The 27107-nt window shown below is 36.9% G+C and overlaps 1 protein-coding gene across 1 annotated transcript in view; it reads left to right on the top strand.

Moving 5' to 3' along the window:
- Positions 1-27107, top strand: part of Appl1 (adaptor protein, phosphotyrosine interacting with PH domain and leucine zipper 1) — a 57360-nt gene that overhangs the window by 6458 nt on the left and 23795 nt on the right. The window contains exons 3-16 of the mRNA XM_021181623.2: positions 1070-1129; positions 1899-1970; positions 3755-3842; positions 5381-5422; positions 6344-6402; positions 11527-11673; positions 13136-13218; positions 13937-14095; positions 15070-15258; positions 17678-17720; positions 19123-19179; positions 20737-20828; positions 21908-22090; positions 24495-24547. Coding sequence (XP_021037282.1) covers positions 1070-1129; positions 1899-1970; positions 3755-3842; positions 5381-5422; positions 6344-6402; positions 11527-11673; positions 13136-13218; positions 13937-14095; positions 15070-15258; positions 17678-17720; positions 19123-19179; positions 20737-20828; positions 21908-22090; positions 24495-24547 — 1327 coding nt within the window. The remainder of the gene's footprint in view (positions 1-1069; positions 1130-1898; positions 1971-3754; positions 3843-5380; positions 5423-6343; positions 6403-11526; positions 11674-13135; positions 13219-13936; positions 14096-15069; positions 15259-17677; positions 17721-19122; positions 19180-20736; positions 20829-21907; positions 22091-24494; positions 24548-27107) is intronic.

The following is a 27107-nucleotide window of genomic DNA, read 5'->3' as shown; positions in this document are numbered from 1 at the left end:
GGCTCAGAGTAGTATCTGTTGAAAGGATGAATGAACACTAAGTATATTATGGAACTTTTCTGTTAGATTTGTACTAAAAAATGACAAGATTAAAGCATCTGTCTCATCTCTTCAAACATAGCAAGAGCTTTATTATTATTTTTTTTTAATGTATATGAGTACACTGTAGCTGTTTTTAAACACACCAGAAGAAGGAATCAGATCCCATTACATGTGGTTGTGAGAATTGAACTCAGGACCTCTGGAAGAACAGTCAGTCATTGCTCTTAACCGCTGAGTCATCTCTCCAGCCCAAGAGATTACTTATTGGAACTCACTGATTGTGAGTTGACTGAAGATCCCATACTATTGTATTTTCCTTAGTCATGCTTTTAACTTTAAGGAACCCCTGTCTTTGTTGTTGTTGTTTGAGTAAAGGATTTGAAAGTAGCAGACCTCTAGTGAGTAGGAGGCTATGATTAGTTTTTCTTGCAGAATAGACACAAAATTTGAGCCTGTGTTTGTATAATTCATCAGCTTTAGCAGCAGTCTGTGTTCTATTGATGTATTTTATTTGGAATTAGTTAAGTGTATCAATTTTGTTTTTCTTCTAATCCTACCTATTGTTATGATAGTTGTTTTTTCCCTCCATTGTGATAGGTTTTATAAGACCTTATACTAGCTAAGATGTTCAGTTAATAAGTGAAGCATTATTTTATTATATTATGACTGCTAAAAACCCTAAATTAATCAAAATACCTTTCATCTGACTTTGTTGCTTATGTTCTCTGTTAAACACATTGTGATGTTATTGAATGCCCATGTTCTCTAGATTGAAGAATAATCATTCATTCATATAGACTGCAAATTTTGTTGGCAAAAAAGTACAGTTTATTTCTAGCTTTAAATATATTTAAAATTTAGTTTTCATTAGCAGAGACCCTCAAAAGAAAACAAAAATCAGGTAAAAAGCACATATCTGAAGCTGGGTATGGTGGTATAATAAACAAAGGTGGCCTAGATATCATCAAATAAAGTATTTTCTCAATCTATAATATTGTGCTAATTTGAACCTGATCTTTTTCCTTAGAATGAATTGAGTGCAGCAACACACCTGACTTCTAAACTTTTGAAAGAATATGAAAAACAGGTACAGATACCAGGGTTTTAAAGCATGATTGATTTAACATATGTAACCACGCAGTGTATGTGTAGATAAACTTTCATCCAGTTTCTTTTATCTTAGTGTTTTAGAGCACGGATCTCAGCATGGAGCTTAGGTTGTTCCCATGCTCAGGAGAGTGCTGGCGCTCCAGGCACTCACCACCACTCAAGGCCTCCTTTGTAACTTCCTAAGGTTACAAAGTATGCCACTGAAATTTCACTAAGTCCTTGTTGTTAGTGACTTAATGTTAGAACAAAGGTTGTCGTCTGCTTTTCCAGATTTCTCCCTTAAAAAAAAAATTATGTTTTGAGACAAGGTTTCTCTGTGTAGCCCTGGGTGTTCTGGAACTCACTTTGTAGACCAACCAGGCTGGGCTCAAATTCAGAAATCCTGCCTGCCTCTGACTCCGGAGTGCCGGGATTAAAGGTGTGCACCACTACCACCTGGCAGATTTCTCCTTTTTTACTCACAAAGACTCTTAGCTTTGTTCAACTCACACTGTTAGTTGTTGTTGGAATCTGAGCTTATAAAGCCAAATATTTGAACTTCTTTTATTAAGAACATTCCAGTATATCATGTTAGTTGATTATAGATATTTCAAAGTGTTTACTAATTAAGAAGATTATTTTATTAAAAGGATATTTTTGAGAATGTTAAAAAATAAGTTTCTAAAGTTATTTAGAAGCATAAATTGTGTTACTCAGAAAAAATACAGCATTGAACATTTATCTCATCTGTATTTCTCACTTGTTAGCGTTTTCCTTTGGGGGGTGATGATGAAGTTATGAGCTCTACTTTGCAGCAGTTTTCCAAGGTCATAGATGAGGTAAGTTTGGATCTTGCTTGAATAGGTGGCTTAATAACTAAGTTATGCAAGTTACTCAGCTTTCTACTGCAAACTATAAAACTTTATTACATTTTATTTACTGTGTGTGTGTCTATGTTTATGTGAATGTGTTATGCATGTATGTGAGAGTGTGTGTATGTGTGTGCATGTGCATGTGTGAGTTTATTCTCATTATACACATACCTTTGTCATACATGGGATCCAACCCAGGGCCTTACATGTACTAGATAAGTCCTCTACCACTGAGCTATAACCTAGCCTCACCTTTTCTAATATCTTAATAACTCATTATAGCAGAATATTATCATAGGCTATCAGTATAAGTAATGATACGGGGATAGGGTTGTAGCTTAGTGGTAGAGTACTTGACTAGCCTGTGTGAGTAAGGGATCTGACCCCATCACTTCAAGTAAACAAAACAAAATGCTTATAGGAAATGGAGTATTTTCTACTTTTTAAATGGATTAAACATTCACAGTGTTGTACAACCATCGTAGTTATTTAGGTCAAGAACATTTTTATCATCTTAGAAGAAGTCTTTTTCCCTTTTATCTATCACTTTCCCTGGAATTTTTCCAAGTTCTTGGCAATGATTGCATTTTGCTTTCTGTCTCTATAGATTTGCCTCTTTGGATATTTCATATAAATTAATCTATGTAATTTGTGGATTTTGAGGTGTGTCTTCTTTCATTTTGAGTATAAGTTTATAGTGCCAGTTTTGTTGTTGAATAAAATTTCATTGTATTCATTTTGCTTATTCACTTGTGGGAGTTTTACCTTTTAGTTATCACCATTCATATACATATACATTAACATAAAAGTTTAATCTTTTAAACACTGGCTTCTAGTTCTTTCCTGGTATATATTCAGGAGTGGGATTGCTTGGTTTTATAATAATTTTATGTTTAACTTTTTTGTGAAATCACAAGATTTTTTGTGTGTGGTCTGTGAGCAGTATAGGAGAGTTCTGTCTTTTTCTTTATCTTTGCTTGCAAGTATTTCATTTTTAAAATGATAACTACTTAATGGGAGTGAAGTGTTATCTCATTGTCATTTTGACTTGCAGCTTTTGGATACCTAATATGATACTGAGCTTTTTTTCCATGTGATCATTAGCCATTTTGTAATCTCTGAAGAAGTATCTGTTCAGATTCTTTGCCTATTTTTAAGTTGAGCTATTTGTTTTTTATTATTAAATTGTACGAGTTTGTTACCTAGATGCAGGTTTTTTCTGAGATGTTGGTAAATGCTTTCTCATTCTGTTTGTCATCTTTCTTTATAGTATCTTCTGATGCACAATTTTATTTTAATAGAGGTCATTTGACATATTATTTTGTTGTTTGTGCTTTTGGTGTCATGTCTGAGAAATTGTTGTCAAATAAAGGATCATTCTAAGTTTCCTTTTAAAAGTTTTAGTCTGGGCATGGTGGTACACACCTTTAATCCCAGCACTCGGGAGGCAGAGGCCAGCCTGGTCTACATAGTGAGTCCTGGGACTACTAGGACTATGTAGAAAGACTGTATCACAAAACAAAACAAAACAAAACAAAACAAAAACAAAACAAAATTTTAACCATATAATATTTTGTATTATATTACAGTTTTGAGTTTCCATATATAAGATAGATCAGGCTATATACATTTAGCCTTTTAAAAGACTAGATTCTGATTTCTATAACATTGGTAAATAGCTATGTATAGACATTTATCAGTTATGTCATCTTTTAGTTATTTGGTCTTTTTGGTCTTTCTTTTTTTACTAGCTTAGTTCTTGTCATGCAGTACTTTCAACTCAACTTGCTGATGCCATGATGTTCCCCATTTCCCAGTTTAAAGAAAGAGATCTGAAAGGTATTGAAGCCAACCTTATGTTTATTTTATCAGCTATCAGTGCTGGTGTAGTCCATTTTATTTCATATTTAAACCAGTTCTGACCACAACATACCACTTTTACTTTTAGCAGGTACTAAACACTTATGGAAGTGCTTGATAGATACTGAACTAGTTCCTAACAAATAATGATGTCCTTTCCTCTAAACGGATATGGGTTCACACTATGACAGTATTTCATAATTAAGAGATTGAAGTGCTATGGGAGCTCAAAGGAAGTGGTCAGAATGGCTTCACCAAAGACATGACGTGAGGATTGAACAATGCAGAGAAATAAGTTAAGAGAAAGCAGTTGTTCTGTTAGGGAGGATAGAATGCACAAAGGTATAAGCTGTAGAAAAATATCACTTGTTTTGAGAATAATACAAAATCTAAGCTGGAGAGATGGCTCAGTGGTTAAGAACAGTGACTGCTCTTCCAGAGGTCCTGAGTTCAATACCCAGCAACCACATGGTGGCTCACAACCATCTGTAATGGAGATCCCTCTTCTGATGTGCCTGAGGACAGCGATGGTGTACTCACATACATAAAATACATTAATCTTAGAAAAAAAAAATCCAGTGCTGGATGTGCTGAAGCAAGGCAAGAGATGAATGTAAAAGTAGATGAGATGGAACTAAAGCATGGTAAAGAGGTTGGACGTGAGTATATGAGCAAAAGAAGCCAGTGGATTCTGAGGATAGAGAGACTCGGTCCTTTTGTTTTCAGAGGTTGGACTAGAATGGATTTGGTACCTAGAACACTAAGAAGTTGTGAGAATAAAGAAGAAAGGGAATAAAGAAGGCTGAAAGATGATAGTGGCACAGAGTAGAGGTTCATATCCAGATAGGCTGGGGAAGCTGGGGAAGCTGGGTGGGTGCACCTAACACCTGTAACACCTGTAACACCTGTAACACCTGTAACACCTGTAACACCTGTAACACCTGTACTCGTTAGTCGATGTGTTAGTTGTTAGATACTTTTGTCTCTTAAGGTCAGTAGGTGAGCAAATGACTGTTTTATAGATCTGGTTCTTTTTATAATTAATAAACTCAAAGTAGAAAAAAGTCAAGCAAATTAAAGACAAATGTCTTTTAGAGGTGGAGCTAATAACTGAAATAGTCTTTAAGAATGGCTAGTTTCAAGGTAGAACAAGAATTCACAATCTAAGGAGACTGAATGGCATACTCTTTTCACAGAGTATTTGATATTATTACTCATATATAAAAATGGATTAATATGTTAGATTCTAATATTGTCAGTATTTACATATCTTAACATTTAAAGTGCATTTTAATATTTGTTTTGACTCATAATTGTTATAAGTAGATTTTTCTGGTAGTGTATTGCTAATTATTTTGAATGCAGACTAGCTGAAACAGTAACTTTTCACCTCAAATACAATAATATGAATTCTTGCTTGAGTTTTAGTTGTGATTTAAGTGATACAATTTGCCTTATAAATAGATTAAAATATTTCATAAATATGCTAAACGGAAATTATTTTTGAACTTTTTCAGAAATATTGACACTAAAGGAGGTATTTCAAATTGCTAGTAATGGTAAGCCCTGGTTATGTTATACATGAATTTCTTTCACTGATCTACTTTTCAGTATACATCATGGCTGGTTTTTGTGTAATAATTTTTAAAAATTAGTTTAACTAAATGGTTAAGATAACATTATGTAAATCAATGGTAATGCTTTGCATATACTTTTAAAAATTGCTTTATTATATTAAATATTAAATTAGTTTTATAATTTACTATCTTCATAATGCCTAAAGAAGTTAAAAATATTTCACTTATTTTCTAAATATTCCAATGTTCTTTTTTCCTTTTTCTTTTCCTTTCATCTTTTCTTCTGCTTCTTCTGTGCCAGGTCTTGAAACCAGGGCCTTGTGCATGCTAGGCAAATACTCTACCACTGAGATATATCCTTAGCCTCAGCCTTTTTTTTTTTTTTTCCCTTCTATTCTTTTTTTAAAAGAGTTTTCCAATTTTGAATTAACTTTTTTTTCCTTTAGTCCCAGAACATGGAAGGCAGAGGCAAGTACATCTCTTTAAGAGTTCAAAGCCAACCTGGTCTACAGGGCGAGTTCCAGGACAGAGAAACCCTGTCTTAAAAAGCCAAAAAGAAATTTTTGTCCACTTCTCTTTTTATTTTTCTCTCATACAATACATCCTTACTGTAACCTTTCTTCTCCTACCTCCCAGTTCTTCCACTACCACCCCTCTTTCCCAGATCTATCACTCCTCCATTTCCCTCCAGAGATGAGCAGGCACTTTTAAAAGATTATAGTTTCTTTGTAAGTTAGTGTTTTCTATCAATTTGTACGTAGTTACAGAATTAAGGGAAACTAGGCTATGGGGAGAATTTGAACATAGTGATCATGTAGTAGAGAAATCTTACCTAGTTCTCAGGTAGATATAGTCTTGTCAAGTACTGTTGTACTGTTAATAATACTCATTTCTGTTTTCCAGATCATGATGCCGCAATTAGTAGGTACAGCCGGTTGTCAAAAAAGAGAGAAAATGACAAGGTATGTGTATACACTCTTTAAAACATTTTTAAAGTATTTTTAATATGGATAAATGTTTTGCCTGAATGTGTATCTGTGTACTGTGTATGTTAAGTATCAGAGGAGGCAAGAAGAGGGAGTCAGATCCCCTGGAACTGGAGTTAGAGATGACTGTGAGCCAACCTATTATGTAGGTGCTAGGAGTTGAACCTGAATCCTCTGAAAGAGCTGTGAGTTCTCTTAACTGCTGAGCCATTATTGCTCTAGCCTCTATACATTCTTTCAATATCAAAGTTAATGATCATTTCATTAGGTGATTTAGTTTTTCCTATTTAAAAATAGAGCCAACAAATCATTGTTGTGGTATTACTCTCATTTTTTCATAGATGTTCAAATAATTTCTGATAATTGTTTTCTTTAAACAAAATGCTTTTCTTTTTCCAGTAGTTGATAGTATAATTAAACATAACTTTTAAAAGTATCCTAATTTCCAGTATATAAGGCTGTCTTTGTTTTGTATTTTGATAATACTTCTTTTTTTTTTTTTTTTTTTTTTTTTAAGATTTATTTATTATTTATTGTATGTAAGTACACTGTAGCTGTCTTCAGACACTCCAGAAGAGGGAGCCAGATCTCGTTACGGATGGTTGTGAGCCACCATGTGGTTGCTGGGATTTGAACTCTGGACCTTCTGAAGAGCAGTCGGGTGCTCTTACCCACTGAGCCATCTCACCAGCCCCTTGATAATACTTCTTATGTTCTGTTTTCATCCGACCACATGTGTGTTCAGAAATACCATGTGCAATACAATAAACACATATGTAGTAACAATGAATGAAAAAAAGAGGGCATGAACTGCAAAGAGAGCAGGAACAGTTTATTGGAAGGCTTAGAGGGAGGAGAAGGAGAAATGCTGCAATTACATTAATCTCAAATAGAAAAAAAAACCACAAAAGAGAAGAAATAATTCAGTTTTGTATTTAGTTATATGAAAGTATGAATATGAGTGTTTAAATAGGTGTCTTAGTCAGGGTTTCCATTCCTGCACAAACATGACCAAGAAGCACTTGGGGAGGAAAGGGTTTATTCAGCTTACTCTTCCACATTGCTGTTCATCACCAAAGGAAGTCAAGACTGGAACTCAAACAGGTCAGGAAGCAGGAGCTGATGCAGAGGCCATGGAGGGATGTTCCTTACTGGCTTGCTTCCCCTGGCTTGCTCAGCCTGCTCTCTTATAGAATCCAAGACTACCAGCCCAGAGATGGTTCCACCCACAAGGGGCCTTTCCCCCTTGATCACTAATTGAGAAAATGCCTTACAGTTGGATCTCATGGAGGCATTTCCTCAACTGAAGCCCTCTCTATGTTAACTCCAGCTGTGTCAAGTTGACACAAAACCAGCCAGTACAATAGGTGTTCATGGTAGTTTGAGTAAGGAAAAGAGAACCTTAATTCTGTAACACTCTGTTGGAAACTTATTAAAAATCATGGTTAAGATAAAAGTAAGTCACATACATGCGGCAGACCCTCTCGGTCCCTTTGTCTACATAGGACGGGTCTCTATGTGCAGATGGGCAAGAAGTCGGCGAATGACAGACAGATGCACACAGGAGATTGTGTAGAATCTGAATGTATTGTCACAAAGTGAACACCAGTCTTATATAATACAGAAAATAAAGGGGGTAGGATGTCACAGCAGGCAAAGTACATTGAAGTTACCTGACACAAAACAAAGGAATGACTTCAAAAGGACTTACAGGAATCAGGTAAATGTTTACAGTAAAGATAAAGCAGTCCTGCCTAGGGTCAGCTTAATGACAGGTAAGGATTTCACACCCTAGTCACAATTTGTGCTACTCCTTTGAGCCTTGTGAAAGCTAGCACCAGGGGGTTCTGCTCTAGCAGACCTTCTCATGAATAATGCAATACCACAACCCCCCTATTTTCTAGGCCTTGATAAATTCTTGTATGAATGTAACTTTTAAGTATCTGTGGAGAATCTCCATTTGTCAGAAGAATTCACCAACTTGCTTCTAATAAGCAATGTAGCCTGCTATATCTGGCTGTAGTGAAGATTCCTGTCTCAGTGGGATTCCCTAACTTCTCTGTGGTAAAAGTTAATGGCCTATTAGCTAGGCCATTGTGTATGGGTGAGACTGACTACTGCCCTAAGTAATCACTCTGCAGACTAGCCCTGAGCTATTCTAGTTCCGTTCTTTGTAATGCCTAATTAGTTTCACTGTCTCTTCCAAGCTCCTCAGCTTCAAGCATTTTCTAGGACATTGGAACACTGGTGGAGGCTTAGCTATGTCAGAATTCAATCTTAAAAGGCACTTATAATAAAACAATACTAAAAGAGAGCACGTGGATCCATATGCTAGACTAATGCAGGGATAGGGTATGAGTATACGGGTTATGAGAACGCCAAAGTTCCAGGAGGTGAGTTTCTGTGAAACTCTTTGCCTCGTGAATGCTCCCAGGCCTCTCGGCCTGCCAAGCAAACTTCACTGGAGTGTGCTTAGCACATACATACTTCAGTTAATGTCACACATGGAACTCAATGAAATTCTGGTGTAAGGCTTTCTCTATTTAAAGGGAACATTTATGTCTTGATATTTCTTCAAAGAATGGAACCCAGAAATACTACATAATGTTTGAGGATGAATGCGTTTAAAGATTAAAAAAGAGAATATTTATAAGTTCTGGGAGGTTCAAGTCTTGATATACAGCTTAAACCAGTGCTTGCAAATGAGGTGATCTCTGTGTAGGACTTGGTATTTGCAGCCATGGTCATAGCTGCTGGTAGAGACACAGTGACTACTTATGAAATTAACAACTGAGTAGGATTTGCTGTGCAGCAGCCACTGTGGCAACAAAGGAAATGATTCTCACACAGTGATCATTCCTCCAGACTGCTTTCCGTTTCTAATTTTAGTTCACAAGTAACCAATAAACATACACAGTTTGAGATTTACATTAGTTATTTTGCCTTGGAGAGGTACTTAAGGGTCTAGGTTATAAAATTTGGCATATTTTATAATGCTTTTTGGCTATTCCAAGTATTTTAAAAAGCGTTTATCTTTTTTTTTTAAGATTTATTTATTTATTATATGTAAGTACACTGTAGCTGTCCTCAGATACTCCAGAATAGGGCATCAGATTTTGTTATGGATGGTTGTGAGCCACCATATGGTTTGCTGGGATTTGAACTCGGGACTTTTGGAAGAGCAGTCAGCGCTCTTAACCACTGAGCCATCTCGCCAGCCCCCATCTTTTTTTTGAATTAGAAAAATTATTGAGCATCTATTTATTAAGCAGTACGTTGGATGCCTTAGGGGACAGTGTGACTAGGTATCACTCCTGCTCTCATGTTCATTGCAGGTTTAGTGTGAATGTGTTCCAGTGTACAAGGAGGAGAGGAGACTGTGCAGTAACATGAGTTAAACGCACTAATGGAGATTTTGCTAAAAAGAGTACAGATAGAGTCTTATTGGTGAGTTGGACAAGTTTGTACTTTAGGAGGTGACCCATGTATTGACGAAAAGTAGACAACACTTTGGGGATTGAAAAGGACTTTCCAAAAAAAAAAAAAAAAAAAAAAGCCTCAAACTGAACAACAAAAATCCCCCAGACCAAGACAGTCTCTCTGTAGAGGCATGTTTCTGGAGTTTGGAGACTATGAAGGTTTAGAGTACTGGCTTTGGAGTAAGATTTGGGGGACATATCTGAGCTTGCTCTTTCTTTATTTGAAGTGATGTACTAGTTTCTTGGTTTCATGCCTTTATTCTCTGTGCAAAACAAGAACCCACAAAGCAGTAGTTGTGACAATGAAATTAGTGAATGTAGAGCAGTTTCACTAAATTCTATCACTATATGATGGGAGGAAATGATTCCCTCTCTGTGGATGGGTTTGAAAGAGGTGGCAGAAATAGCAGAGTAGCTGGGGGCTGGATGGTGTGGCTCTCATGTGTGATCCTAGCACTTGGGGGGCAAAGAAGGAGGATCACTGAAACTTTGAGACCATGCTGGAGTTCAAAGGCTAACCTGGGTTACAGAATGAGATAGTGTTTTAAAACAGACCAACAATCCCTTTGTCTAACAAGGAATAAATAGTTTGGAGCCAAATTGCTGTATTTCCGGCCTTGAAATTTTTGTTAGAGAAAGTGAATAGTCATCAAATGATTCCAGATGGGTAAATAATGTCATACAGTTATGTTGTATAACAAAAGCAGTAATGAAAATGTGAAAGGGATAGTACTAAAGAGATTCCAGTGGATATTAAGAGACTTATTTGCATAGTCATGATGAAGATTGTTATTAAAAGAGGACAAGAAAGAATAGTTTGGTGAATTTTTCTTCATCTCTCACTAAGACCTTGTTAATGGTAGGCAAGCACTGAGACTCACTTCCTAGCCCTGCTTTGAAAGAGAGAAATCCTATAATAGGAAGTGAAATCCAATTGACATTTCCTAGAGAGAAGAAAGAGACACTAAGGGAGGACAGCTGTTGTAAGGAAGAAGCCATTTTCAATTTTGTGCATTTCCAGTGCATATAAATGCTTGTACTTATATATAAAAGAACCCATCCTTCCACTGGTACTTGGGACAGGGAGGAGATAAAAATTTACACCACCAAGTCACTGGTGCATTGATAGTGTCAAAACTTGATAGATATTCCAAGGAAAGAAGGCAAAGAGCCTAATACATATTAGGCCTCTATAAATGCTCAAAGAAAGTTTGTTTGAGTGAAATAACTCAGGAGAGCATATGTATTTTAAGTGTGAGTCCAGAAAAATAAACAGAAAAAAAGAGTGGTAAGGAGAAAACCAAGAGGGGAAAGTCTGTGGTATGAGCTGATTCAGATCAGACATTGCTGGCTAAATAATAATCCATATGGTGGACTCTCTATCCTGTTTAGTGCACATATTTACATTTACAGTTGCATGCAGATATGTGTTTTGGTTGGTATACAGAAAAATGAGTTTACCTTGTATGTTAATGGGCTTCCACTAGAGTAGAAAACAGCAAGGCTATGTTCAGTAATTATTGATAGTCCATTTTCAAATAGTAATTAAAAATTAAATAATACTTTAATAATTCAAAATATAATTCAAAATTAAATAATACTTTACTCTTTTCATTCAAAGGTAAAATATGAAGTTACAGAGGATGTATATACTTCCAGGAAAAAACAACACCAGACCATGATGCATTATTTTTGTGCACTAAATACTCTTCAGTACAAGAAGAAAATAGCTTTGTTAGAACCCCTACTTGGATACATGCAGGCTCAGGTAAATATGTTTTGGATTAAAAACCTTGTATTAAGCTTGATTTTTATATTAACTATAAGGATATAGCAAACTGTTGTCAGTAGAATTGTACTGTGGTTTTAGAGTAATTTTAAAGACTCTCGTGAGTGTCTTATTGTAAGAAGATTGGGCAAATGATTTTTCTTGCAAATGAAGATCTAAAATGTTTTAAATAAATGGAAATGCATTGAATTAAGACTTTCCCGGGGCTGGTGAGATGGCTCAGCAGGTAAGAGCACTGACTGCTCTTCCGAAGGTCCTGAGTTCAAGTGTCAGCAACTACATGGTGGCTCACAACCATCTGTAATGAGATCTGACACCCTCTTCCTGGTGTGTCTGAAGACAGTGTACTTATATAATAAATAAATCTTTTTTTTTTTTTTGGTTTGTTTTTTTCGAGACAGGGTTTCTCTGTGTAGCCCTGGCTGTCCTGGAACTCACTCTGTAGACCAGGCTGGCCTCAAACTCAGAAATCTGCCTGCCCCTGCCTCCCAAGTGCTGGGATTAAAGGCATGCGCCACCACTGCTTGGCAATAAATCTTTAAAAAAAAAAAGCCTTTCTCCACCGCAGTTGGAGACAGGGAGGAGAAAGCTGGGTGAATTTAAAGCTGGGGGTTCTTTTCATTTTAAGCCTGAGAAAGAATGGGCAAGTTTGAACCAGACATGGTGGTGGACAGCTTTAATCTCAGCACTTGGGAGGCAGAGGCAGGTTGATATTGTGAGTTCAAGGCCAGCCTGGTCTGCAAAGAGAGTTAGTTCTAAGACAGCCAGGGCTACACAGAAAACCATTTTGAAAAACAAACAAACAAACAAAAAAAATGGAAAAAGAATGAGCAGGTTTGCATTTGTCCTATGTTCCTTGCATACTTCCTGAGTGAAAATACTAGATGAGGGGTCTGGAGAGATGTGTCAGTGGCTAAGTTCAGTTCTAGCATCTCTATGGTGGGGAATCTGACCTCTAAGGGCACGTGCCACATACATGAGGAACACCCATGTGCATAAAATAAAGTTTCAGATACCCCAAATGGTACACATTAAGAAAGAGGCTAGAAAATTGAGTTTTGGAAAATATATTAGTTCCTTAAAAACCAAGAAATTTGAATATCCTTTCAAATAAGCATAAGAGTACTTATTAACTAGTCATGGTAGCCTGAGGTCAGGGAAATATTTGAGGTCACTTTGGATTACAAGTAAGACTTTATATCAAATAACAGCAGCGGAGGGCCTAGAATATGTGAAAGGATGTATAGTGGAATTGAATTCTCCTTTCCTTAGTGGCTCTGTGTCTGGTCGATATCATAAACCTCAACCTGCTGTTGCACAAATTCAACAACCCACTATCATTTCTATGTAATTCTATCCTAGAAATTGTTGATGTGATTTTCTCTAAATATTTTTTGTGGGTATATTTGTGTTGTACAATTTTTGCTCTTCTCCACCTTAGATAAGTTTCTTTAAGATGGGTTCTGAAAATCTCAATGGACAGCTGGAAGAATTCTTAGCTAACATTGGAACAAGTGTACAGAAGTAAGTATTTTGTTTTCACTAAAATGAATTATGTCAGGAAGTTAATAGCGAACTACCATAATTTAAATATTTAGAACTTAGTTTCCTAAGGGTTAGTTTTCCTGTCATGGAGTGTATTTTTCAGCTTTATTGCTAAATTGGGAAATTTCTACTATCTTTTCTCTAGAATGTAGGCTCTGGCTTTCATAACACTGTGAAATTTGATGACAGTTTTAATGACAGAAAGCTAGCTTTTGTGTCTGAATGATATAAATACGTAATTATCCATAAGTAAACTTTTCTTTAAAATTTCATTTGTAAACATTGCTTGGAAAATTAGTAAGCAAATCCTCTTTTCTACGCTCTAGTGTTTAGAGAGAGAAAGCAGTTCCAATCACCTTTGATGTGTGAGTAGCAGTGCTGTTAATCTGAGGCAAGGAGAAAGATGAAATTTAGGATTTTTCATTTTATTTTTTGCAGTGCTTGAACACAGGTCAGTGCTATACCACTGAGAAGTTTGAAAATTAATATATAGTTGGGTATCTGGTTCCTTTATTAGTATTCAAATTTGTTATTGTCCCCAAAATATCTTAAGTTTTAAAAATTGTTTAAAATGATTTTGTTACTTTTACCATCCTGTAGTTGCTTCTTTAAGAAATTAAATATTTGGGCAAATAGGATTGCTAGGACATTATTTGTTAGCTGTGACTGGTAGTAACTAATCTGTCCTCTGTATTAGTGTTCGAAGAGAAATGGATGGTGATGTAGAGACCATGCAGCAGACAATAGAAGACTTGGAGGTAGCCAGTGACCCTTTATATCTGCCCGACCCAGATCCCACCAAGTTTCCCATCAATCGAAATTTAACCCGAAAGGCTGGATACCTAAATGCTAGGAAGTAAGAGAACTATTGTTGTTTTCATATTACACCTTGTAATAGCAAATGAATATAATTTATAATTAATACTGTTTGCTGGATTGTTTTGGTTTTACTAAAAGTTGACACTTTTTGAAACATCCATTTTACGTATGTATTAATTTGTGTGTGTGTATGTACATTTTTATTTTGTGTGTATACATATAATAGCATAGTTTAGGATTAGAGGTGAGTGGACAGCTTGCTGGAGTTGGCCCTCTCTTTCCCCCATGTGGGTGTTTGGGATAGAATTGAATCACCAGGCTTGGCAGGAAGTGCCTTTAAGCATTATGACATCCTGGCAACCCAAGTCAACATTTTAGTGGTGTGTTTATATAAGCTGTTGACACATGGAGGTCCATGAGAACTTTAAAAATCCTACCTTCATGTTTATTGAATTAGTTGAATTTATAAAAGGGATAAAATTGATTTGAGTCTAAGCCTATCATGTTACTAAATATTAATACTTAAATATATGCTTATATCAAGAAAACATTGAGTTTTCATTTGAAAATGTGCCATGCTTCCCCTTGCCCTCTTCTTATTCTACTCAATTTTCAGTGCTGGGTTGGAACTCAGACCCTTGATCATGCTAAGCACACACTGTCCCATCGAGTTAAATCCCTGGCCTTCACTTGATGATGTGATGGTGAAGTGGATTAATCCTAGAAATAAAATGGAATTTCTTCCTTGAAAACTGAGTGTAACTTGGATTTTTGATGTATCATTGTAACAATTGAAACTTATTTTCTAGCCTTGTTTTTGAAACTACAGACATTCACACCAGTGAGTCAACATGCACAAAATTACTTAGAGTCTGAAAACGTAATACGTCTTCTTGATATCTTGGTGCCTTTCTGCAAGTTGTTTTGTTTTCACATGCTGTTTCTTGTGTCTGCTAATGACAAATTATTATTTAGGTGTCATTATTGAAATTGTCGATGTACTTTCTTTAGTAAAACAGGCTTGGTGTCATCTACCTGGGATAGACAGTTTTACTTCACGCAGGGTGGAAACTTAATGAGTCAAGCCCGTGGAGATGTGGCAGGAGGCCTCGCCATGGACATAGACAACTGTTCGGTGATGGCTGTGGACTGTGAAGACAGACGATACTGTTTTCAGATCACTTCTTTTGATGGAAAAAAGTTAGTATTTTTCTGCTGCTAAATAAGACACACATTTTAAAATAAAATTCTGAACAATTCTTTTTATTTCATACAGACATTTAGAATTACTATGAATTAAGGTAATTTGCTTTCTAATTTAATAGACATGAGTTCAAATTTTTTCTGACTTAAATGACTTTAAAAATTATATTTCTTATTTGTATTGCCTTCACATGTGTCTGTGTGAGGGTGTTGGGTCCTCTGGAACTAGAGTTATGGACAGTTGTAAGCTGCCATGTGGGTTCTGGGAATTAAACCTACATCCTCTGGAAGAGCAGCCAGTGCTCCTAACCACTGAGCCATCTTTCCAGCCCGCTTTAATGATTTTTTTTTTTTTTAAGACTTTGAAGTTAACAAATGCAAGGCTGAGACTTGATGTTTGAGAGTCGTCACTGAAAAGTCCTGCATAGTGCCGGGAAGACAGTGGAGTTAGATGCCAGAGTGGGCTGTTACTTACTCCGTGTTCTTGGACAGGTTACTTACAAACCCTCTGAGCTCCATTTTTCTATATATCACATGTAGGCAGAGGAGTTGTACTGTCAATTATTGGGAGGAATAGAAGTCTAACATAGACAGTGTGTCCATATGTGATGTGTAGATTCTAACAGTAGTCTTCTTCTTGAAATGTTAATCCGTTGTGTCTGATTAGGTTATTTTTTATCCATTATTTTTTATCATGCCCTTTAAAAAGTTCTATTACCTTTGTGTTAAATTATTTATAGCAATTTGTTTCCTTCTTTTTTTTTTTTTTTCCAAGACAGAGTTTCTCTGTTCTGGAACTCACTCTGTGTACCAGGCTGGCCTTGAACTCAGAAATCTGCCTGCCTCTGCCTCCCGAGTGCTGGGATTCCTTCTAGTTTTTATCCTGAGTACATTTTCCTTCCTTTCCCCTCCCCATTCCCATCTCCATCTCCTTCTTCTTCCCCTTGAACCCATGGCCTTGAGCAATCTAGGCAGGTCTGTCATTGAGCTAGAGCCATGGACTTTTTGTGACACAGTTTTAGAAGTTGTCTAGTCTGGCCTTCAACGTGTCATTCTTTACCTTAGCCTCCAACGTCATTTAGACTGTGTGTTACCATCCCTGGTCTAAGTACATTTTTTTTTTTTTGAATTACTGAAGGATATTTTACATACACAAAATAGATCTGTATCCATTTTTTTTTTTAAAGATTTATTTATTTATTATATGTAAATACACTATAGCTGTCTTCAGACATTCCAGAAGAGGGCGCCAGATCTCGTTGCGGATGGTTGTGAGCCACCATGTGGTTGCTGGGATTTGAACTCTGGACCTTCGGAAGAGCAGTCGGGTGCTCTTACCCACTGAGCCATCTCACCAGCCCCCCATTTTTTTTTTTTTAACTATTTTATAGGACTGGAGAAATAGTTCAGCAGTTCAGAACAGTTGCTACTCTTACAGAGGATCCAGCTTTGGTTCCAAACACCCACCTGCGGTGGATCAAAACTCCCTGTAGCTCCAGTTCCAGGCAGTCTGACACCCTTTTCTAGTCTCCAAGGGCTCCTGTACACAGTGTGGTGCACAAAAACTCACATACATAAAGTCAAATATTTTTAAAAAGCCATTCTAATCTTTCAAAAACCATACAGCATAGTTTAAACATTTTCCTAATGATAGCTATTTAAGTCAGCCGAGATTGATTTTGACCTTTGAACTTCCTTATTTATTACTTAGAAGAGGAAGAAACTCCTGGGTTCTCTGACAGTCACTTTTTTGTTCCATCATATATATGTTGTATCTTTCTTCATAAAAGGTAGTTTTGCTGACTTACCACAGGATTGTTTCCCTAGTCCTTGTACAGACAGACAATGAATGTCAGTGCTGTGCACTAATTCAAGTTCCTGTTTTCTGTTAGCACAATTAGCAGATTGCTAACATGTTACTACTAGTATTTACATTCTTGTATTTTTAGTTTTTGCTAATGCTTGGCATGGTTTCCCATTTTTTCTGATAAGATAGAAAGTTAGTAAAATTAAAAATTTCTCTTAAAATACCACACTTCCGTGATGGTTCACATGTTAGAATTTTTATTTAAACTTTTTAAGGGAGAAACTGTCAATAATGAAGTTAATATTTTCTGGTTAGATCACCAATAGAACTGCTAGTAAGTTGAAGTGCATTTTCTTCTTTTACGTTCTGTCTTTTGAGAGCTGGCGTTGCCATTTGCTTTGCATGTTGGGTTGTAGATAGACACATGGAGCGTAAGCCTGAAGTCCTGCTGCTGCTGCTGCTGCTGCTGCTGCTGCTGCTGCTGCTGCTGCTGCTGCTGCTGCTGCTGCTGCTGGTCTTCTTTCCTTGAAGTCCTTACATCACTTGTACTTGTGTTTGTTATTTAATTTTAAAGTTGAGGCTAAAACTTTTCATTTGTTTTCTTCCTAGATCTTCAATTTTGCAAGCAGAGAGTAAAAAAGACCATGAAGAGGTAGACTTTTTTTTTTATAGTTTTGTTTGTTTGTTTGTTTATTTGTTTGAGACAGGGTCTCTTTGTGTAGCCTTAACTGTTGTGGAACTCACTCTGTAGACCAGGCTGGAAATCTACCTGCCTCTGACTCCTGAGTACTAGTAATAAATTTCTTCAGCAACATTTAACATTTAAAATTAGTCTTATTTTGTTTCTTTTCTATGGTTTTGTTTTATTTTTCTATTATAAATACATAGTGTATTTATAATAGAAAGTTTGGGGAAACCCTAGTTAATGTGTTCTCAAGTAGCATTCTTAGCTTTCTAACAGATTTTGGTAGCTGGAGAAATCTTAGACACCATTTCAGTACTGTCTTAAAGTGTTATACTTGGCCGTCACCTTCTTAGTGTCACCTTCTGGCAGGCATAGTATTGTGAGCTAGCCGTTTGCTTATTCTCCGTTCTCACCAACCTTTGGGAGCTACTTAGTGCTGCTGGAATGTGGTGGCAGCAGAGGAGGTACACGAGGAAGCAGCGCAGGCTTAGAATAGTGGGAAAATGAAACACAGAAAAACAAAGATTTGGGAGTCTCTGTTCTTCCTCACAAGCCTTTCATTTTTGGCTCCAGTATTACTCCTAATAGACTACATATGAAGGGTAAGATGCTGTAAGACTGATACTTTCAAAATGGTTTTTAGAAATAATCTTCATTTTATTTAGTATTATAGTTTTATTAGTAAAAGAAAGAGTTGGAAAGTCTTAGAGACTTAAATGTGTTTATTTCTCATGGGAAAGAATCGTTTTGGTTTTGAGGACAGAGATGTTTCTGCGTTCTGCATGGTTTACCAACAGAGTATTAGTTTTGTGCGGCCTGTCAGGCACTTGAATCCTCAAGAGTGAAGTAGAAGATGTGGGATATTGTTTTCTGTTTTGAAAAAGGAAGATATATAAGGTACATTCTCCAGAAAGAGTTTGTATTTTAATTTTTTACATAGGTATTATGGTAACTGAGCTCAGACTACCATGTTTGGTGGGAACTAAGGGAGGTAGTAATATAAGAAGATAAATGTATGCTCTTAAGTTATGATTTAACATGATTACTATTTATTTCATTGCATAGATAACATTTGTTTAAAAATAGTTCAGTCTGAAGATCTCTTACATGCATATGTTTATAGCGGGTCTCTTGATTTTGTTTTGTTTGTGGTGCTGGGGATTGAATCCAGGGGTTCACATATTTTGTTAAATAAAGTATGTGCTCTGTCACTGAGTTACAGCCCCACTGCCAAGATGTTTTCTTATGAAAACTTTGTGCTGCTTCTAATGAAAATTCCTTCTCAGTTTAATATATAATTGCCTTCCTTAGTAGAGAGGCTCTATTGAAAAAAACATTAGGAATAATACTTAATTTTTTTTCTTTTCAGTGGATCTGTACAATAAACAACATATCTAAACAAATATATTTGAGTGAAAATCCAGAGGTAATATTTTTATTTTGTTATCCAGAACTACCAGAATGAAATAATTTTGTGATTTATATGGCTTGTATTAATTGACTCCTTTCTCAAGTTCTGTAACCTCAAGTATAAGAATCCATATGATTCTGTTTGGGTAGCTACAATGTACCATGATGTATTGTTTGTTACTGAGCTGTTATTGCAAAATGTACTAAAATCAGTTACTCAGCTGGTATTGACAATTAACTTCATGTTGAGTGTCGTGGAGTAGGTCAAATTTAGGAAGAACTCCTTGGCCTCCTAGGAGTTACTATGGAAAGTCAAAGTGGAAGCTGCCTGAAAGTTTTTGTATAACATGTGATTGGAAGCACATGGTTTAAAAAAATACATGGTGATTACTTACACAATGCTAGGATTAGTGAGGACTTTGTTTTAGAGAAAATTCTGTAGAGATGATGGAATCCTGTGCTAAGATTTGTTTAAGGAAAACAGGAGACACTGTAGATAGTACAATAAAAACTAAAGCTCAGATACAGAAGTTACATGTGGATAGAACTAGCAATGTAAATGTAAGTTTTTGGTGTAAAATAGAAGATTGAAGTGTGCACTCAGATCATGTGGAAATCTTGTTCAGATACACCTTATGATTTTGGTACATCTTTAATGATGCAGCCTGAACTCTCAGTTTGCAAATTATTCTTTTTAGTAGCGAGGGTTTCAAACCTGGTAAACCTCAGCTTGTAAACTTAGCCATGGTTACAGTTCGAGCATGCAGGTAGAATCCAAGGGTACCAGTAGCTGAAAGAATGGAGTGAGAGAATGGAGGGAGTCTATTTTGTATCTGAGTTGGGAAAGGACTTGGTCCTAGACAGGAGCTTAACAGGTCTAGACTCCTGTTAAGACATGGGTTCCCCCCACACCCTCAAGACAGGGTTTCTTGGCTCTGCCTGTCTTTACTCTTCCCAGCCCAGATTAATGGCATGTGCCACCATCCTAGCTTAAGTTACTAAGATTTGATAGGAAGGTCTAGACTAGTTAGTAAAAGGTAAAGAAGAAAATGATAAAGATGATTTCCAGGTTTTCAGAGATTTTCATTTAGGAAAAAAAGAATTTCGTTTTTGTTAAAATGTGATACCATCAAGTATATTCATAATAGTGTTACAAATTAATAGTTATATTCTAGAAGAATTCTTTATATTTAAGTGAATGGGCTACTCCTATTTTGTACTATAAAATATTTTAAATGACTAGGCAGTGTGCTAGGTGATAGCAGTACAAACCTTAATCCAAAATAACTGGTAGTTAAAAATTAATAGAAAAAGAATATACTTTTGTTATGAATGTTAGGAGAAAGAAATTAGAATTATAGCAATTAGAATTATTTTGAATTATAGAAAGTTCACAATGTTTGAGATTAATGTACGTTACTAATAAGGTCAGAGAGTGGAAATACCTCAGTAACTTCAGTTTATATTTTAAGGACAGCTCAAGAGCTTACTAACAGTTTTGAGAATTACATCAAACATTTAGTTTCTTACATTATTAATACTAACTCTTTTTTAAAAAAATAAACCAAAACAGGAAACTGCTGCACGAGTGAATCAGTCTGCTCTAGAAGCTGTCACTCCTTCCCCATCTTTCCAGCAGAGACACGAGAGCCTGCGTCCAGGAGGGTGAGTAGTGTATGGGTTTATTTAAAGTGTGAGCTAACGCTCTGATTTTAACAGTACTACTGCCAGGCAGTGGTGGTGCACGCCTTTAATCCCAGCACTTGGGAGGCAGAGGCAGGAGGATTTCTGAGTTCGAGGCCAGCCTGGTCTACAGAGTGAGTTCCAGGACAGCCAGGGCTACACAGAGATATGCTGTCTCGGAAAACAAAAAAACAAAACAAACAAACAAAAAAACCCACAAAAAACCCCCAAAACCAAAAACCAAACAGTACTACTTAGATGAGTAGTAAATCATCTCTGAATAACAGAAGCATATTTTCAAAATAATAAATTTACTAATAAGGGCACAGGCCAGAGGTGGAGAATTTTATTTTTAAGACAGAATTACAAACCTGGAGCTCACTGATTTGGTAGGCTGACTGGCCAGTGAGTTCCTTGAATCTTGCTGTCTCTGCACCCCAGAGTTTGCAGATACATGCTGCCATGGGCAGCTTTATTTTACTTTTCCTTTATTACTATTATAATTAATTATTTATGAGTATTGAAGATTAAAACCCAGGTTCTCACTGGGCATTGGTGTCATATGCTTTTAATCCCAGTGGTTGGGAGGCTGATGCAAGTGGATCTCTGTGAGTTTGAGGCCAGCCTGGTCTACAGAGTGAATTGTAAGACATCAAGGGCTACACAGTAATACCGTGTTGAAAAACCAAAATAAGAAAGAATGAAAACAGGTTTTCCTGCTTAGACAACAGACACTTTACCAGCTAAGTCATCTCTCTAGTCCCAGTTTAAGTTTTTTAATTGGAAAGAAAGGAATCCTTTACTAAATAAATAGCTAGCTGATTTGGGATTAAGTTTTTACTCTTTGAGTCAGGGTCTTGTTTTATAGACCAGGCCAGCTCAGAACTTGTGATCCACTGCCTCCACTTCCTGAGTGTTAGGATTACAGAAAGGTAATGCTTTTCATTGGAGTTTGATTTATACTCTCATTCATTTAAAATACTGCTTTCTTGTAGTCTGCTAAGCATTGAGCTTTTGAAAGAAAAAACTAAATTCAGTGCCTTGTTTTCCTTCGTGGTTAGACAATCTCGGCCACCAACAGCTCGAACCAGCAGTTCAGGATCCTTGGGATCAGAGTCTACAAATTTGGCTGCCCTCTCTCTAGATTCTCTTGTTGCTCCAGATACACCAATACAGTTTGATATAATTTCTCCTGTGTGTGAAGATCAGCCTGGCCAGGCAAAAGCCTTTGGTCAAGGAGGCAGGTGAGTAATGACGTCAGAAAGCCAGTGTGCTATGGTTTATAAGATTTATGATCCCATTCATGATAGGTTTCTCTGTCAGCTATGCTGTCTTTTCTGTAATTGCCTAACAACATTTTCATAGTTAGGGTAGAAACATACAGGTTTTTCTGTTGGTCTTCTGTATCTGTTAAAGGTGTTAGGATAATCAAATGAAAAAAATTTAATTCTGAATTGCTTATCAAGCCTATTACTTAGGTATCTGCACTTCAGTTGCAGAAGTGGTAGTTCTGTCTTTAGGTTGTGACACTATTTTAAAAATTTTATGTGAGAATAAGGGGCTGGATATGTAGTTCAGTTGATAGAGTGCTTGCCTAGCGTGCATATGAAGCCTTGGAGTCAATCTCTAGCACCACATAAAACCTGGGCAGGTTTAGCTCATGCCTACACCTGTAGTTACTTGCGAGTTGAGAGTAGGAGAGTCAAAAACTCAAGATTTTCTTGGCTATATAGCAAATTCAAGCCTGGTTTGGACTGTATGAGATCCTTTCTTGTTGCTGCTGCTATTGATGATGATGCTGAAGTCATGCCAGAGTACTTAATTTCTTTTTAGGGGGACTGGGTAGAAGTTGAGAGTGCTCACTGTTCCTGCAGAGTATCAGGTTCAGTTCATAGTACCCATCTATGGTAGGTCACAACTATGTCTAACTCTGTTTCCAGGGGAATCTAACCGTCATCTGGCCTCCATAAGTTCCTAGATGTATGTGGTGCACAATAACTTATATAGACAAACACACATAAACATAAAGAAATGAAACTATGGCAAATCATTAAGGAGGTTGGGTACTTAATACATTAAATTTGGATATGACATAGAATTATGAAAACTTGTGTAAATGTTTTACGTATGCATAACATTTGATACAATATGCCAAATTGATATGAAAGAAATCAGTATTGGGCTGGAGAAATAGATTGTCAATTAAAAACACTTGCTATTCTTGCAGAGGATTCAGGTTCACTTCCCAGTACCCACATGGTGGCTCACAACCATCCATAATTCCAACTCTAGGGGATCTGAGGCCCTTTTTCTCTGTAGGCACTGGACACATAAATAATGCATATTCATACACATGGGTACTCATCTATACACATACAGTAAGATTAAATAAATCTTTTTTTTCTTAGAAGATCAATATCTATTTTTTGTGTCAATATGTTTATATGTCTACAGATGCACACATACATTTATGTGCATGTTTGTGGAGGTCAGAAGACGATTCAGGTGGTGTAATTAGCTAGCCACCTTTTTGATAAAGAATCTCCCACTGCCCTGGAGCTTACCAAGTAGGCTGGATATCCATTGAACTCCAAGTATCTCTCCATTTCTGCCTCCCCAGAGCTGGGATTGCAAGTGTGTGCAACCTTGCTTGGCTGTGTGTGTGTGTGTGTTGGGGGGATTTTATGACAGTGTTTCTCTGTGTAGTCCTACCCATCACTCTGTAGTCCAGCCTGGCCTCTAACTCAGAGATCCACCTGACTCTGCCTTCCTGGGACTGGGAATAAAGCCACATATCACTATGTTTGGTTGCTTGGCTTTTTACATAGGGTTTGGGGGTTGAACTCAGGCTGACTGAGCCTTGTCCTTAACCCCTGCCCTGTTTTCTTAATGCCGTTATTTTATACCACTTCTTAAAAGGCTTCCTTTGAATTGAACTTTCTTCTCCCATCGTTGTGACTGTGCCGGAAGCTAAGAACAGGACTGGGGAGGTAGCTTTTTCCTTTGGTTTACTTTTCTTCTTGCATTGGTACCTAAATCCTGAGAAATAGAGTTTGTTTTCTCTCTGTGCAGGTGCTGGGGATCAAACCCAGGCTTTGTGTGCATCCTAGGCAAGCCTCTTAGTATTTACCTGTATCTGTACATTTAATACTTACACATAGACCCAGGAAATACAGTTCATGAAGAAAGAAATACATGTTTTGAACTAAACAATGTTCAGATCTTTATAGTTAACTTGCAGATTGTGCTTAAAGAATCCAGATTTGGGATTTTACAGTTCAAGAAATTCCTGGCATTGTCTCAAGACTCCAATATCGTCATCACATTGGTCTTCCTCTGTGTTGGTTTGTTTAAATTAGAAAACTTTAGAAAATAGTTTAATGTGAGGATTGTTGTTGTTTGTAGTTAAATTTATACCTACTGAATAAAACACAGCAACAAAGGGCTATGATAGATATATTAGTGCAAACACTGGGTTTGGCCTGTTTCTCAGTGTGAGAGTGAATATTTCTTATTATTCATTAGCAGAGTGAGACATTCTAGAGCTTTTCTTTGTAAACATGTGAAGTTTTATGACTCAGTCTTTAATTCTGTTCTCTCCCATGTGGCTTTTGGTGACATTTATTTATATTTTTTCCTGAACTTTAGGCGTACAAATCCATTTGGAGAATCTGGAGGAAGCACAAAATCAGAAACAGAAGGTAGAACAGACTGCAGTATTCATTCTAGAGTGATCTAGTAGTAAACTTTGAAATGTGTCATTTGCATTTGTTCTGCTGCTGTCCTCAATTTTGATGTTTTTACTTCAGAATCTTTACTCATAGTATTCTTTTTTAAAAAATATCTATCTATCTATCTATCTATCTATCTATCTATCTATCTATCTATCTATCTATCTTATATGTTTAAGTAGACTGTTGTTCTCTTCAGACACACCAGAAGAGGGTATCAGATCCTGTTACAGATGGTTGTGAGCCACCATGTGGTTCCTGGGAATTGAACTCTGGACCTCTGGAAGAACAGTCAGTGCTCTTAACTGCTGAGCCATCTCTCCAGTCCCTCTCATAATATTCTTAAGGCAACCAGAACCTAACCTGACTTGAGACGTAACACATACAAGATTATAGAATATCATAGACATTTGGCCTCATTGTCAAATTCTTAGTACCTAAACTATCTCTTAAGCTTTCATGAAAAAAAAGGTCTGCGTTTTTTAATCCTCCAACCCCAGGATCCTTGACTTAACTAACCCTGGGCAGTTGGCTTGGAATGCTTTCCCTCTGGTTGAGTGGGTTTTAAGTCCAATTAGAGAACTGTTACCACCAAGATATCTGTATACTATTGTACCTGAGGATTATCGTGCCTTGCTGGTAGTGTTTGTGGTTCATAGGCATCATAGCCGGGAAGAACTGTTGGTTCCTCCCTCTTTTGGAAGGTTGTGTGGTGTCTTTTGGTACCATGAAAGCTAATTCTCAGGGAAGAGGCAGTTCAGCTCAAGGGTCCCTGGGCCAAACATTTATGTTTATGTCATATTCTGTGGACTTTTGATGCTTTTGAAGACCAAAGCATTTCTGAACTGTTTTCTTTCTTTTTTTTCTTTTGGTTTTTCAAGACAGGATTTCTCTGTATAGCTCTGGCTGTCCTAGAACTCACTTTGTAGACCAGGCTGGCCTCGAACTCAGAAATCTTCTTGCCTCTGCCTCCCAAGTGCTGGGATTAAAGGCGTACGCCACCACGCCCGGCCATTTCTGAACTGTTAAGCCTTGACTACTCTCAGCCATTTCTAACTGAAATATCTCAGAAACACCCTCTTAATGTACTCAGAACCAGGAGGAGCTAGAGAAGGGACTGAAGGAGCTGAAGGGGTCTGCAATCCCATAGGAAGAACAACAATATCAACCAGCTAGACCTCCCAGAGCTCCCAGGGACTAAACCACCAACCAAAGAGTACACATGGGGGGGACCCATGACTCCAGTTGCATATGTAGCAGAGGTTGGCCTTGTTGAATATCAGTTGGAGGTGAGGCCCTTGGTTCTGTGAAGGCTGGATGCTGCAGTGTAGGGGAATGCCAGGACGGGGAAGCAGGGGTGGGTAGGTGGGGGAACACTCTCACCTCCATAGTAGATAAGCTAAGAGTTGACAGTTCTGCTGTGCCAAGGAATGAATTGTAGGCATGATTTTTGGATACAGATTTCCTGCTATGGTCAAAGCTATTTGACTTGAGTGATTGTCATCATTCTCAGCCCGCAGGGAACAGGTTACATTCATTTAAGAAATGGTGTGTGTTTTAAGATGGTCTATCCATGAAGTCATTCATCAACTGTTTCAGTGAGCAATGGTTCTGCATGGAGGGTGGCACAGACGTTAGGTGAGGGAAGATTCTGGCTGTGATGATTTTGGAAAGCATTCATATCGGAATAAGAGTAACTTATAAAGTCCTCTTCTTCAAAATTGATAGAAAAATATCAAGCAAAGCCTTCAGTCTCACTCTTTGCTGTTCTCTTACAAGCTACCTCCCAAAATAATTGTCTACAGTTCTTTTGGCTGTATAAATAATTTTGAAATATGTAAGCTGTTCTGAAAACCATAGTATAGTGTAAAAAAATCAAACCATCCTACTGATAGAGAGGCTGAGATAGGAGAAGCATGATTTCAAGGTCATTATTGGCACACAGCAAGACCCTGTCACATACAAACAAGCAGAAAGTGTATATGGGTTGTACAATATTGGACCTATTTCTCCCATTACCAAATTAGAAAGACCATAAGCCCTCTATTCTTAAATGTGTTATATAGGCACAATGCCTATATGAGAATAATAATATTAATCCCAGTTTTATATCAATAAGAAATTCATACCAATTAAAACTTTAAATTTGTATCAAACAAATTCTGTACCAATGTAAGAGATTATAACTTCAACTTTGTATCAATACAAAGATTTCTACCAGTGTAAGATAATAGCTATGTAATGTTTTGCGTAAGAGTAAATTTGCTAACCTATCCCTATTTGTCTATTTCTATAACTTCTGTGATATTACTATATCCCCCCTTTCTTTTCTACCCCCTTCCCCTTTACCTAAGAAGGAAAGATAGAGAAGAGAGAAGGAAAGGTAGAAATCCCTAGGTTTAAGCTCTCTAGTTCAGTCCCTGGCCAACAACACATTTGTAAACTATCTCTTAAATGACAACATATCTATAATTCCTAAAATAACCAGAACCAGCCATCCCAACATAAGGGACTGGGACAATGATATTCT

This window comes from Mus caroli, unplaced genomic scaffold (assembly GCF_978045245.1).
Source record: "Mus caroli unplaced genomic scaffold, Mus_caroli_1 scaffold_12, whole genome shotgun sequence".
In the NCBI taxonomy this organism is placed as follows: domain Eukaryota; kingdom Metazoa; phylum Chordata; class Mammalia; order Rodentia; family Muridae; genus Mus; species Mus caroli.
Note: the sequence above shows the minus strand (reverse complement) of the source record. Positions and strands in the feature narration are given on the sequence as shown.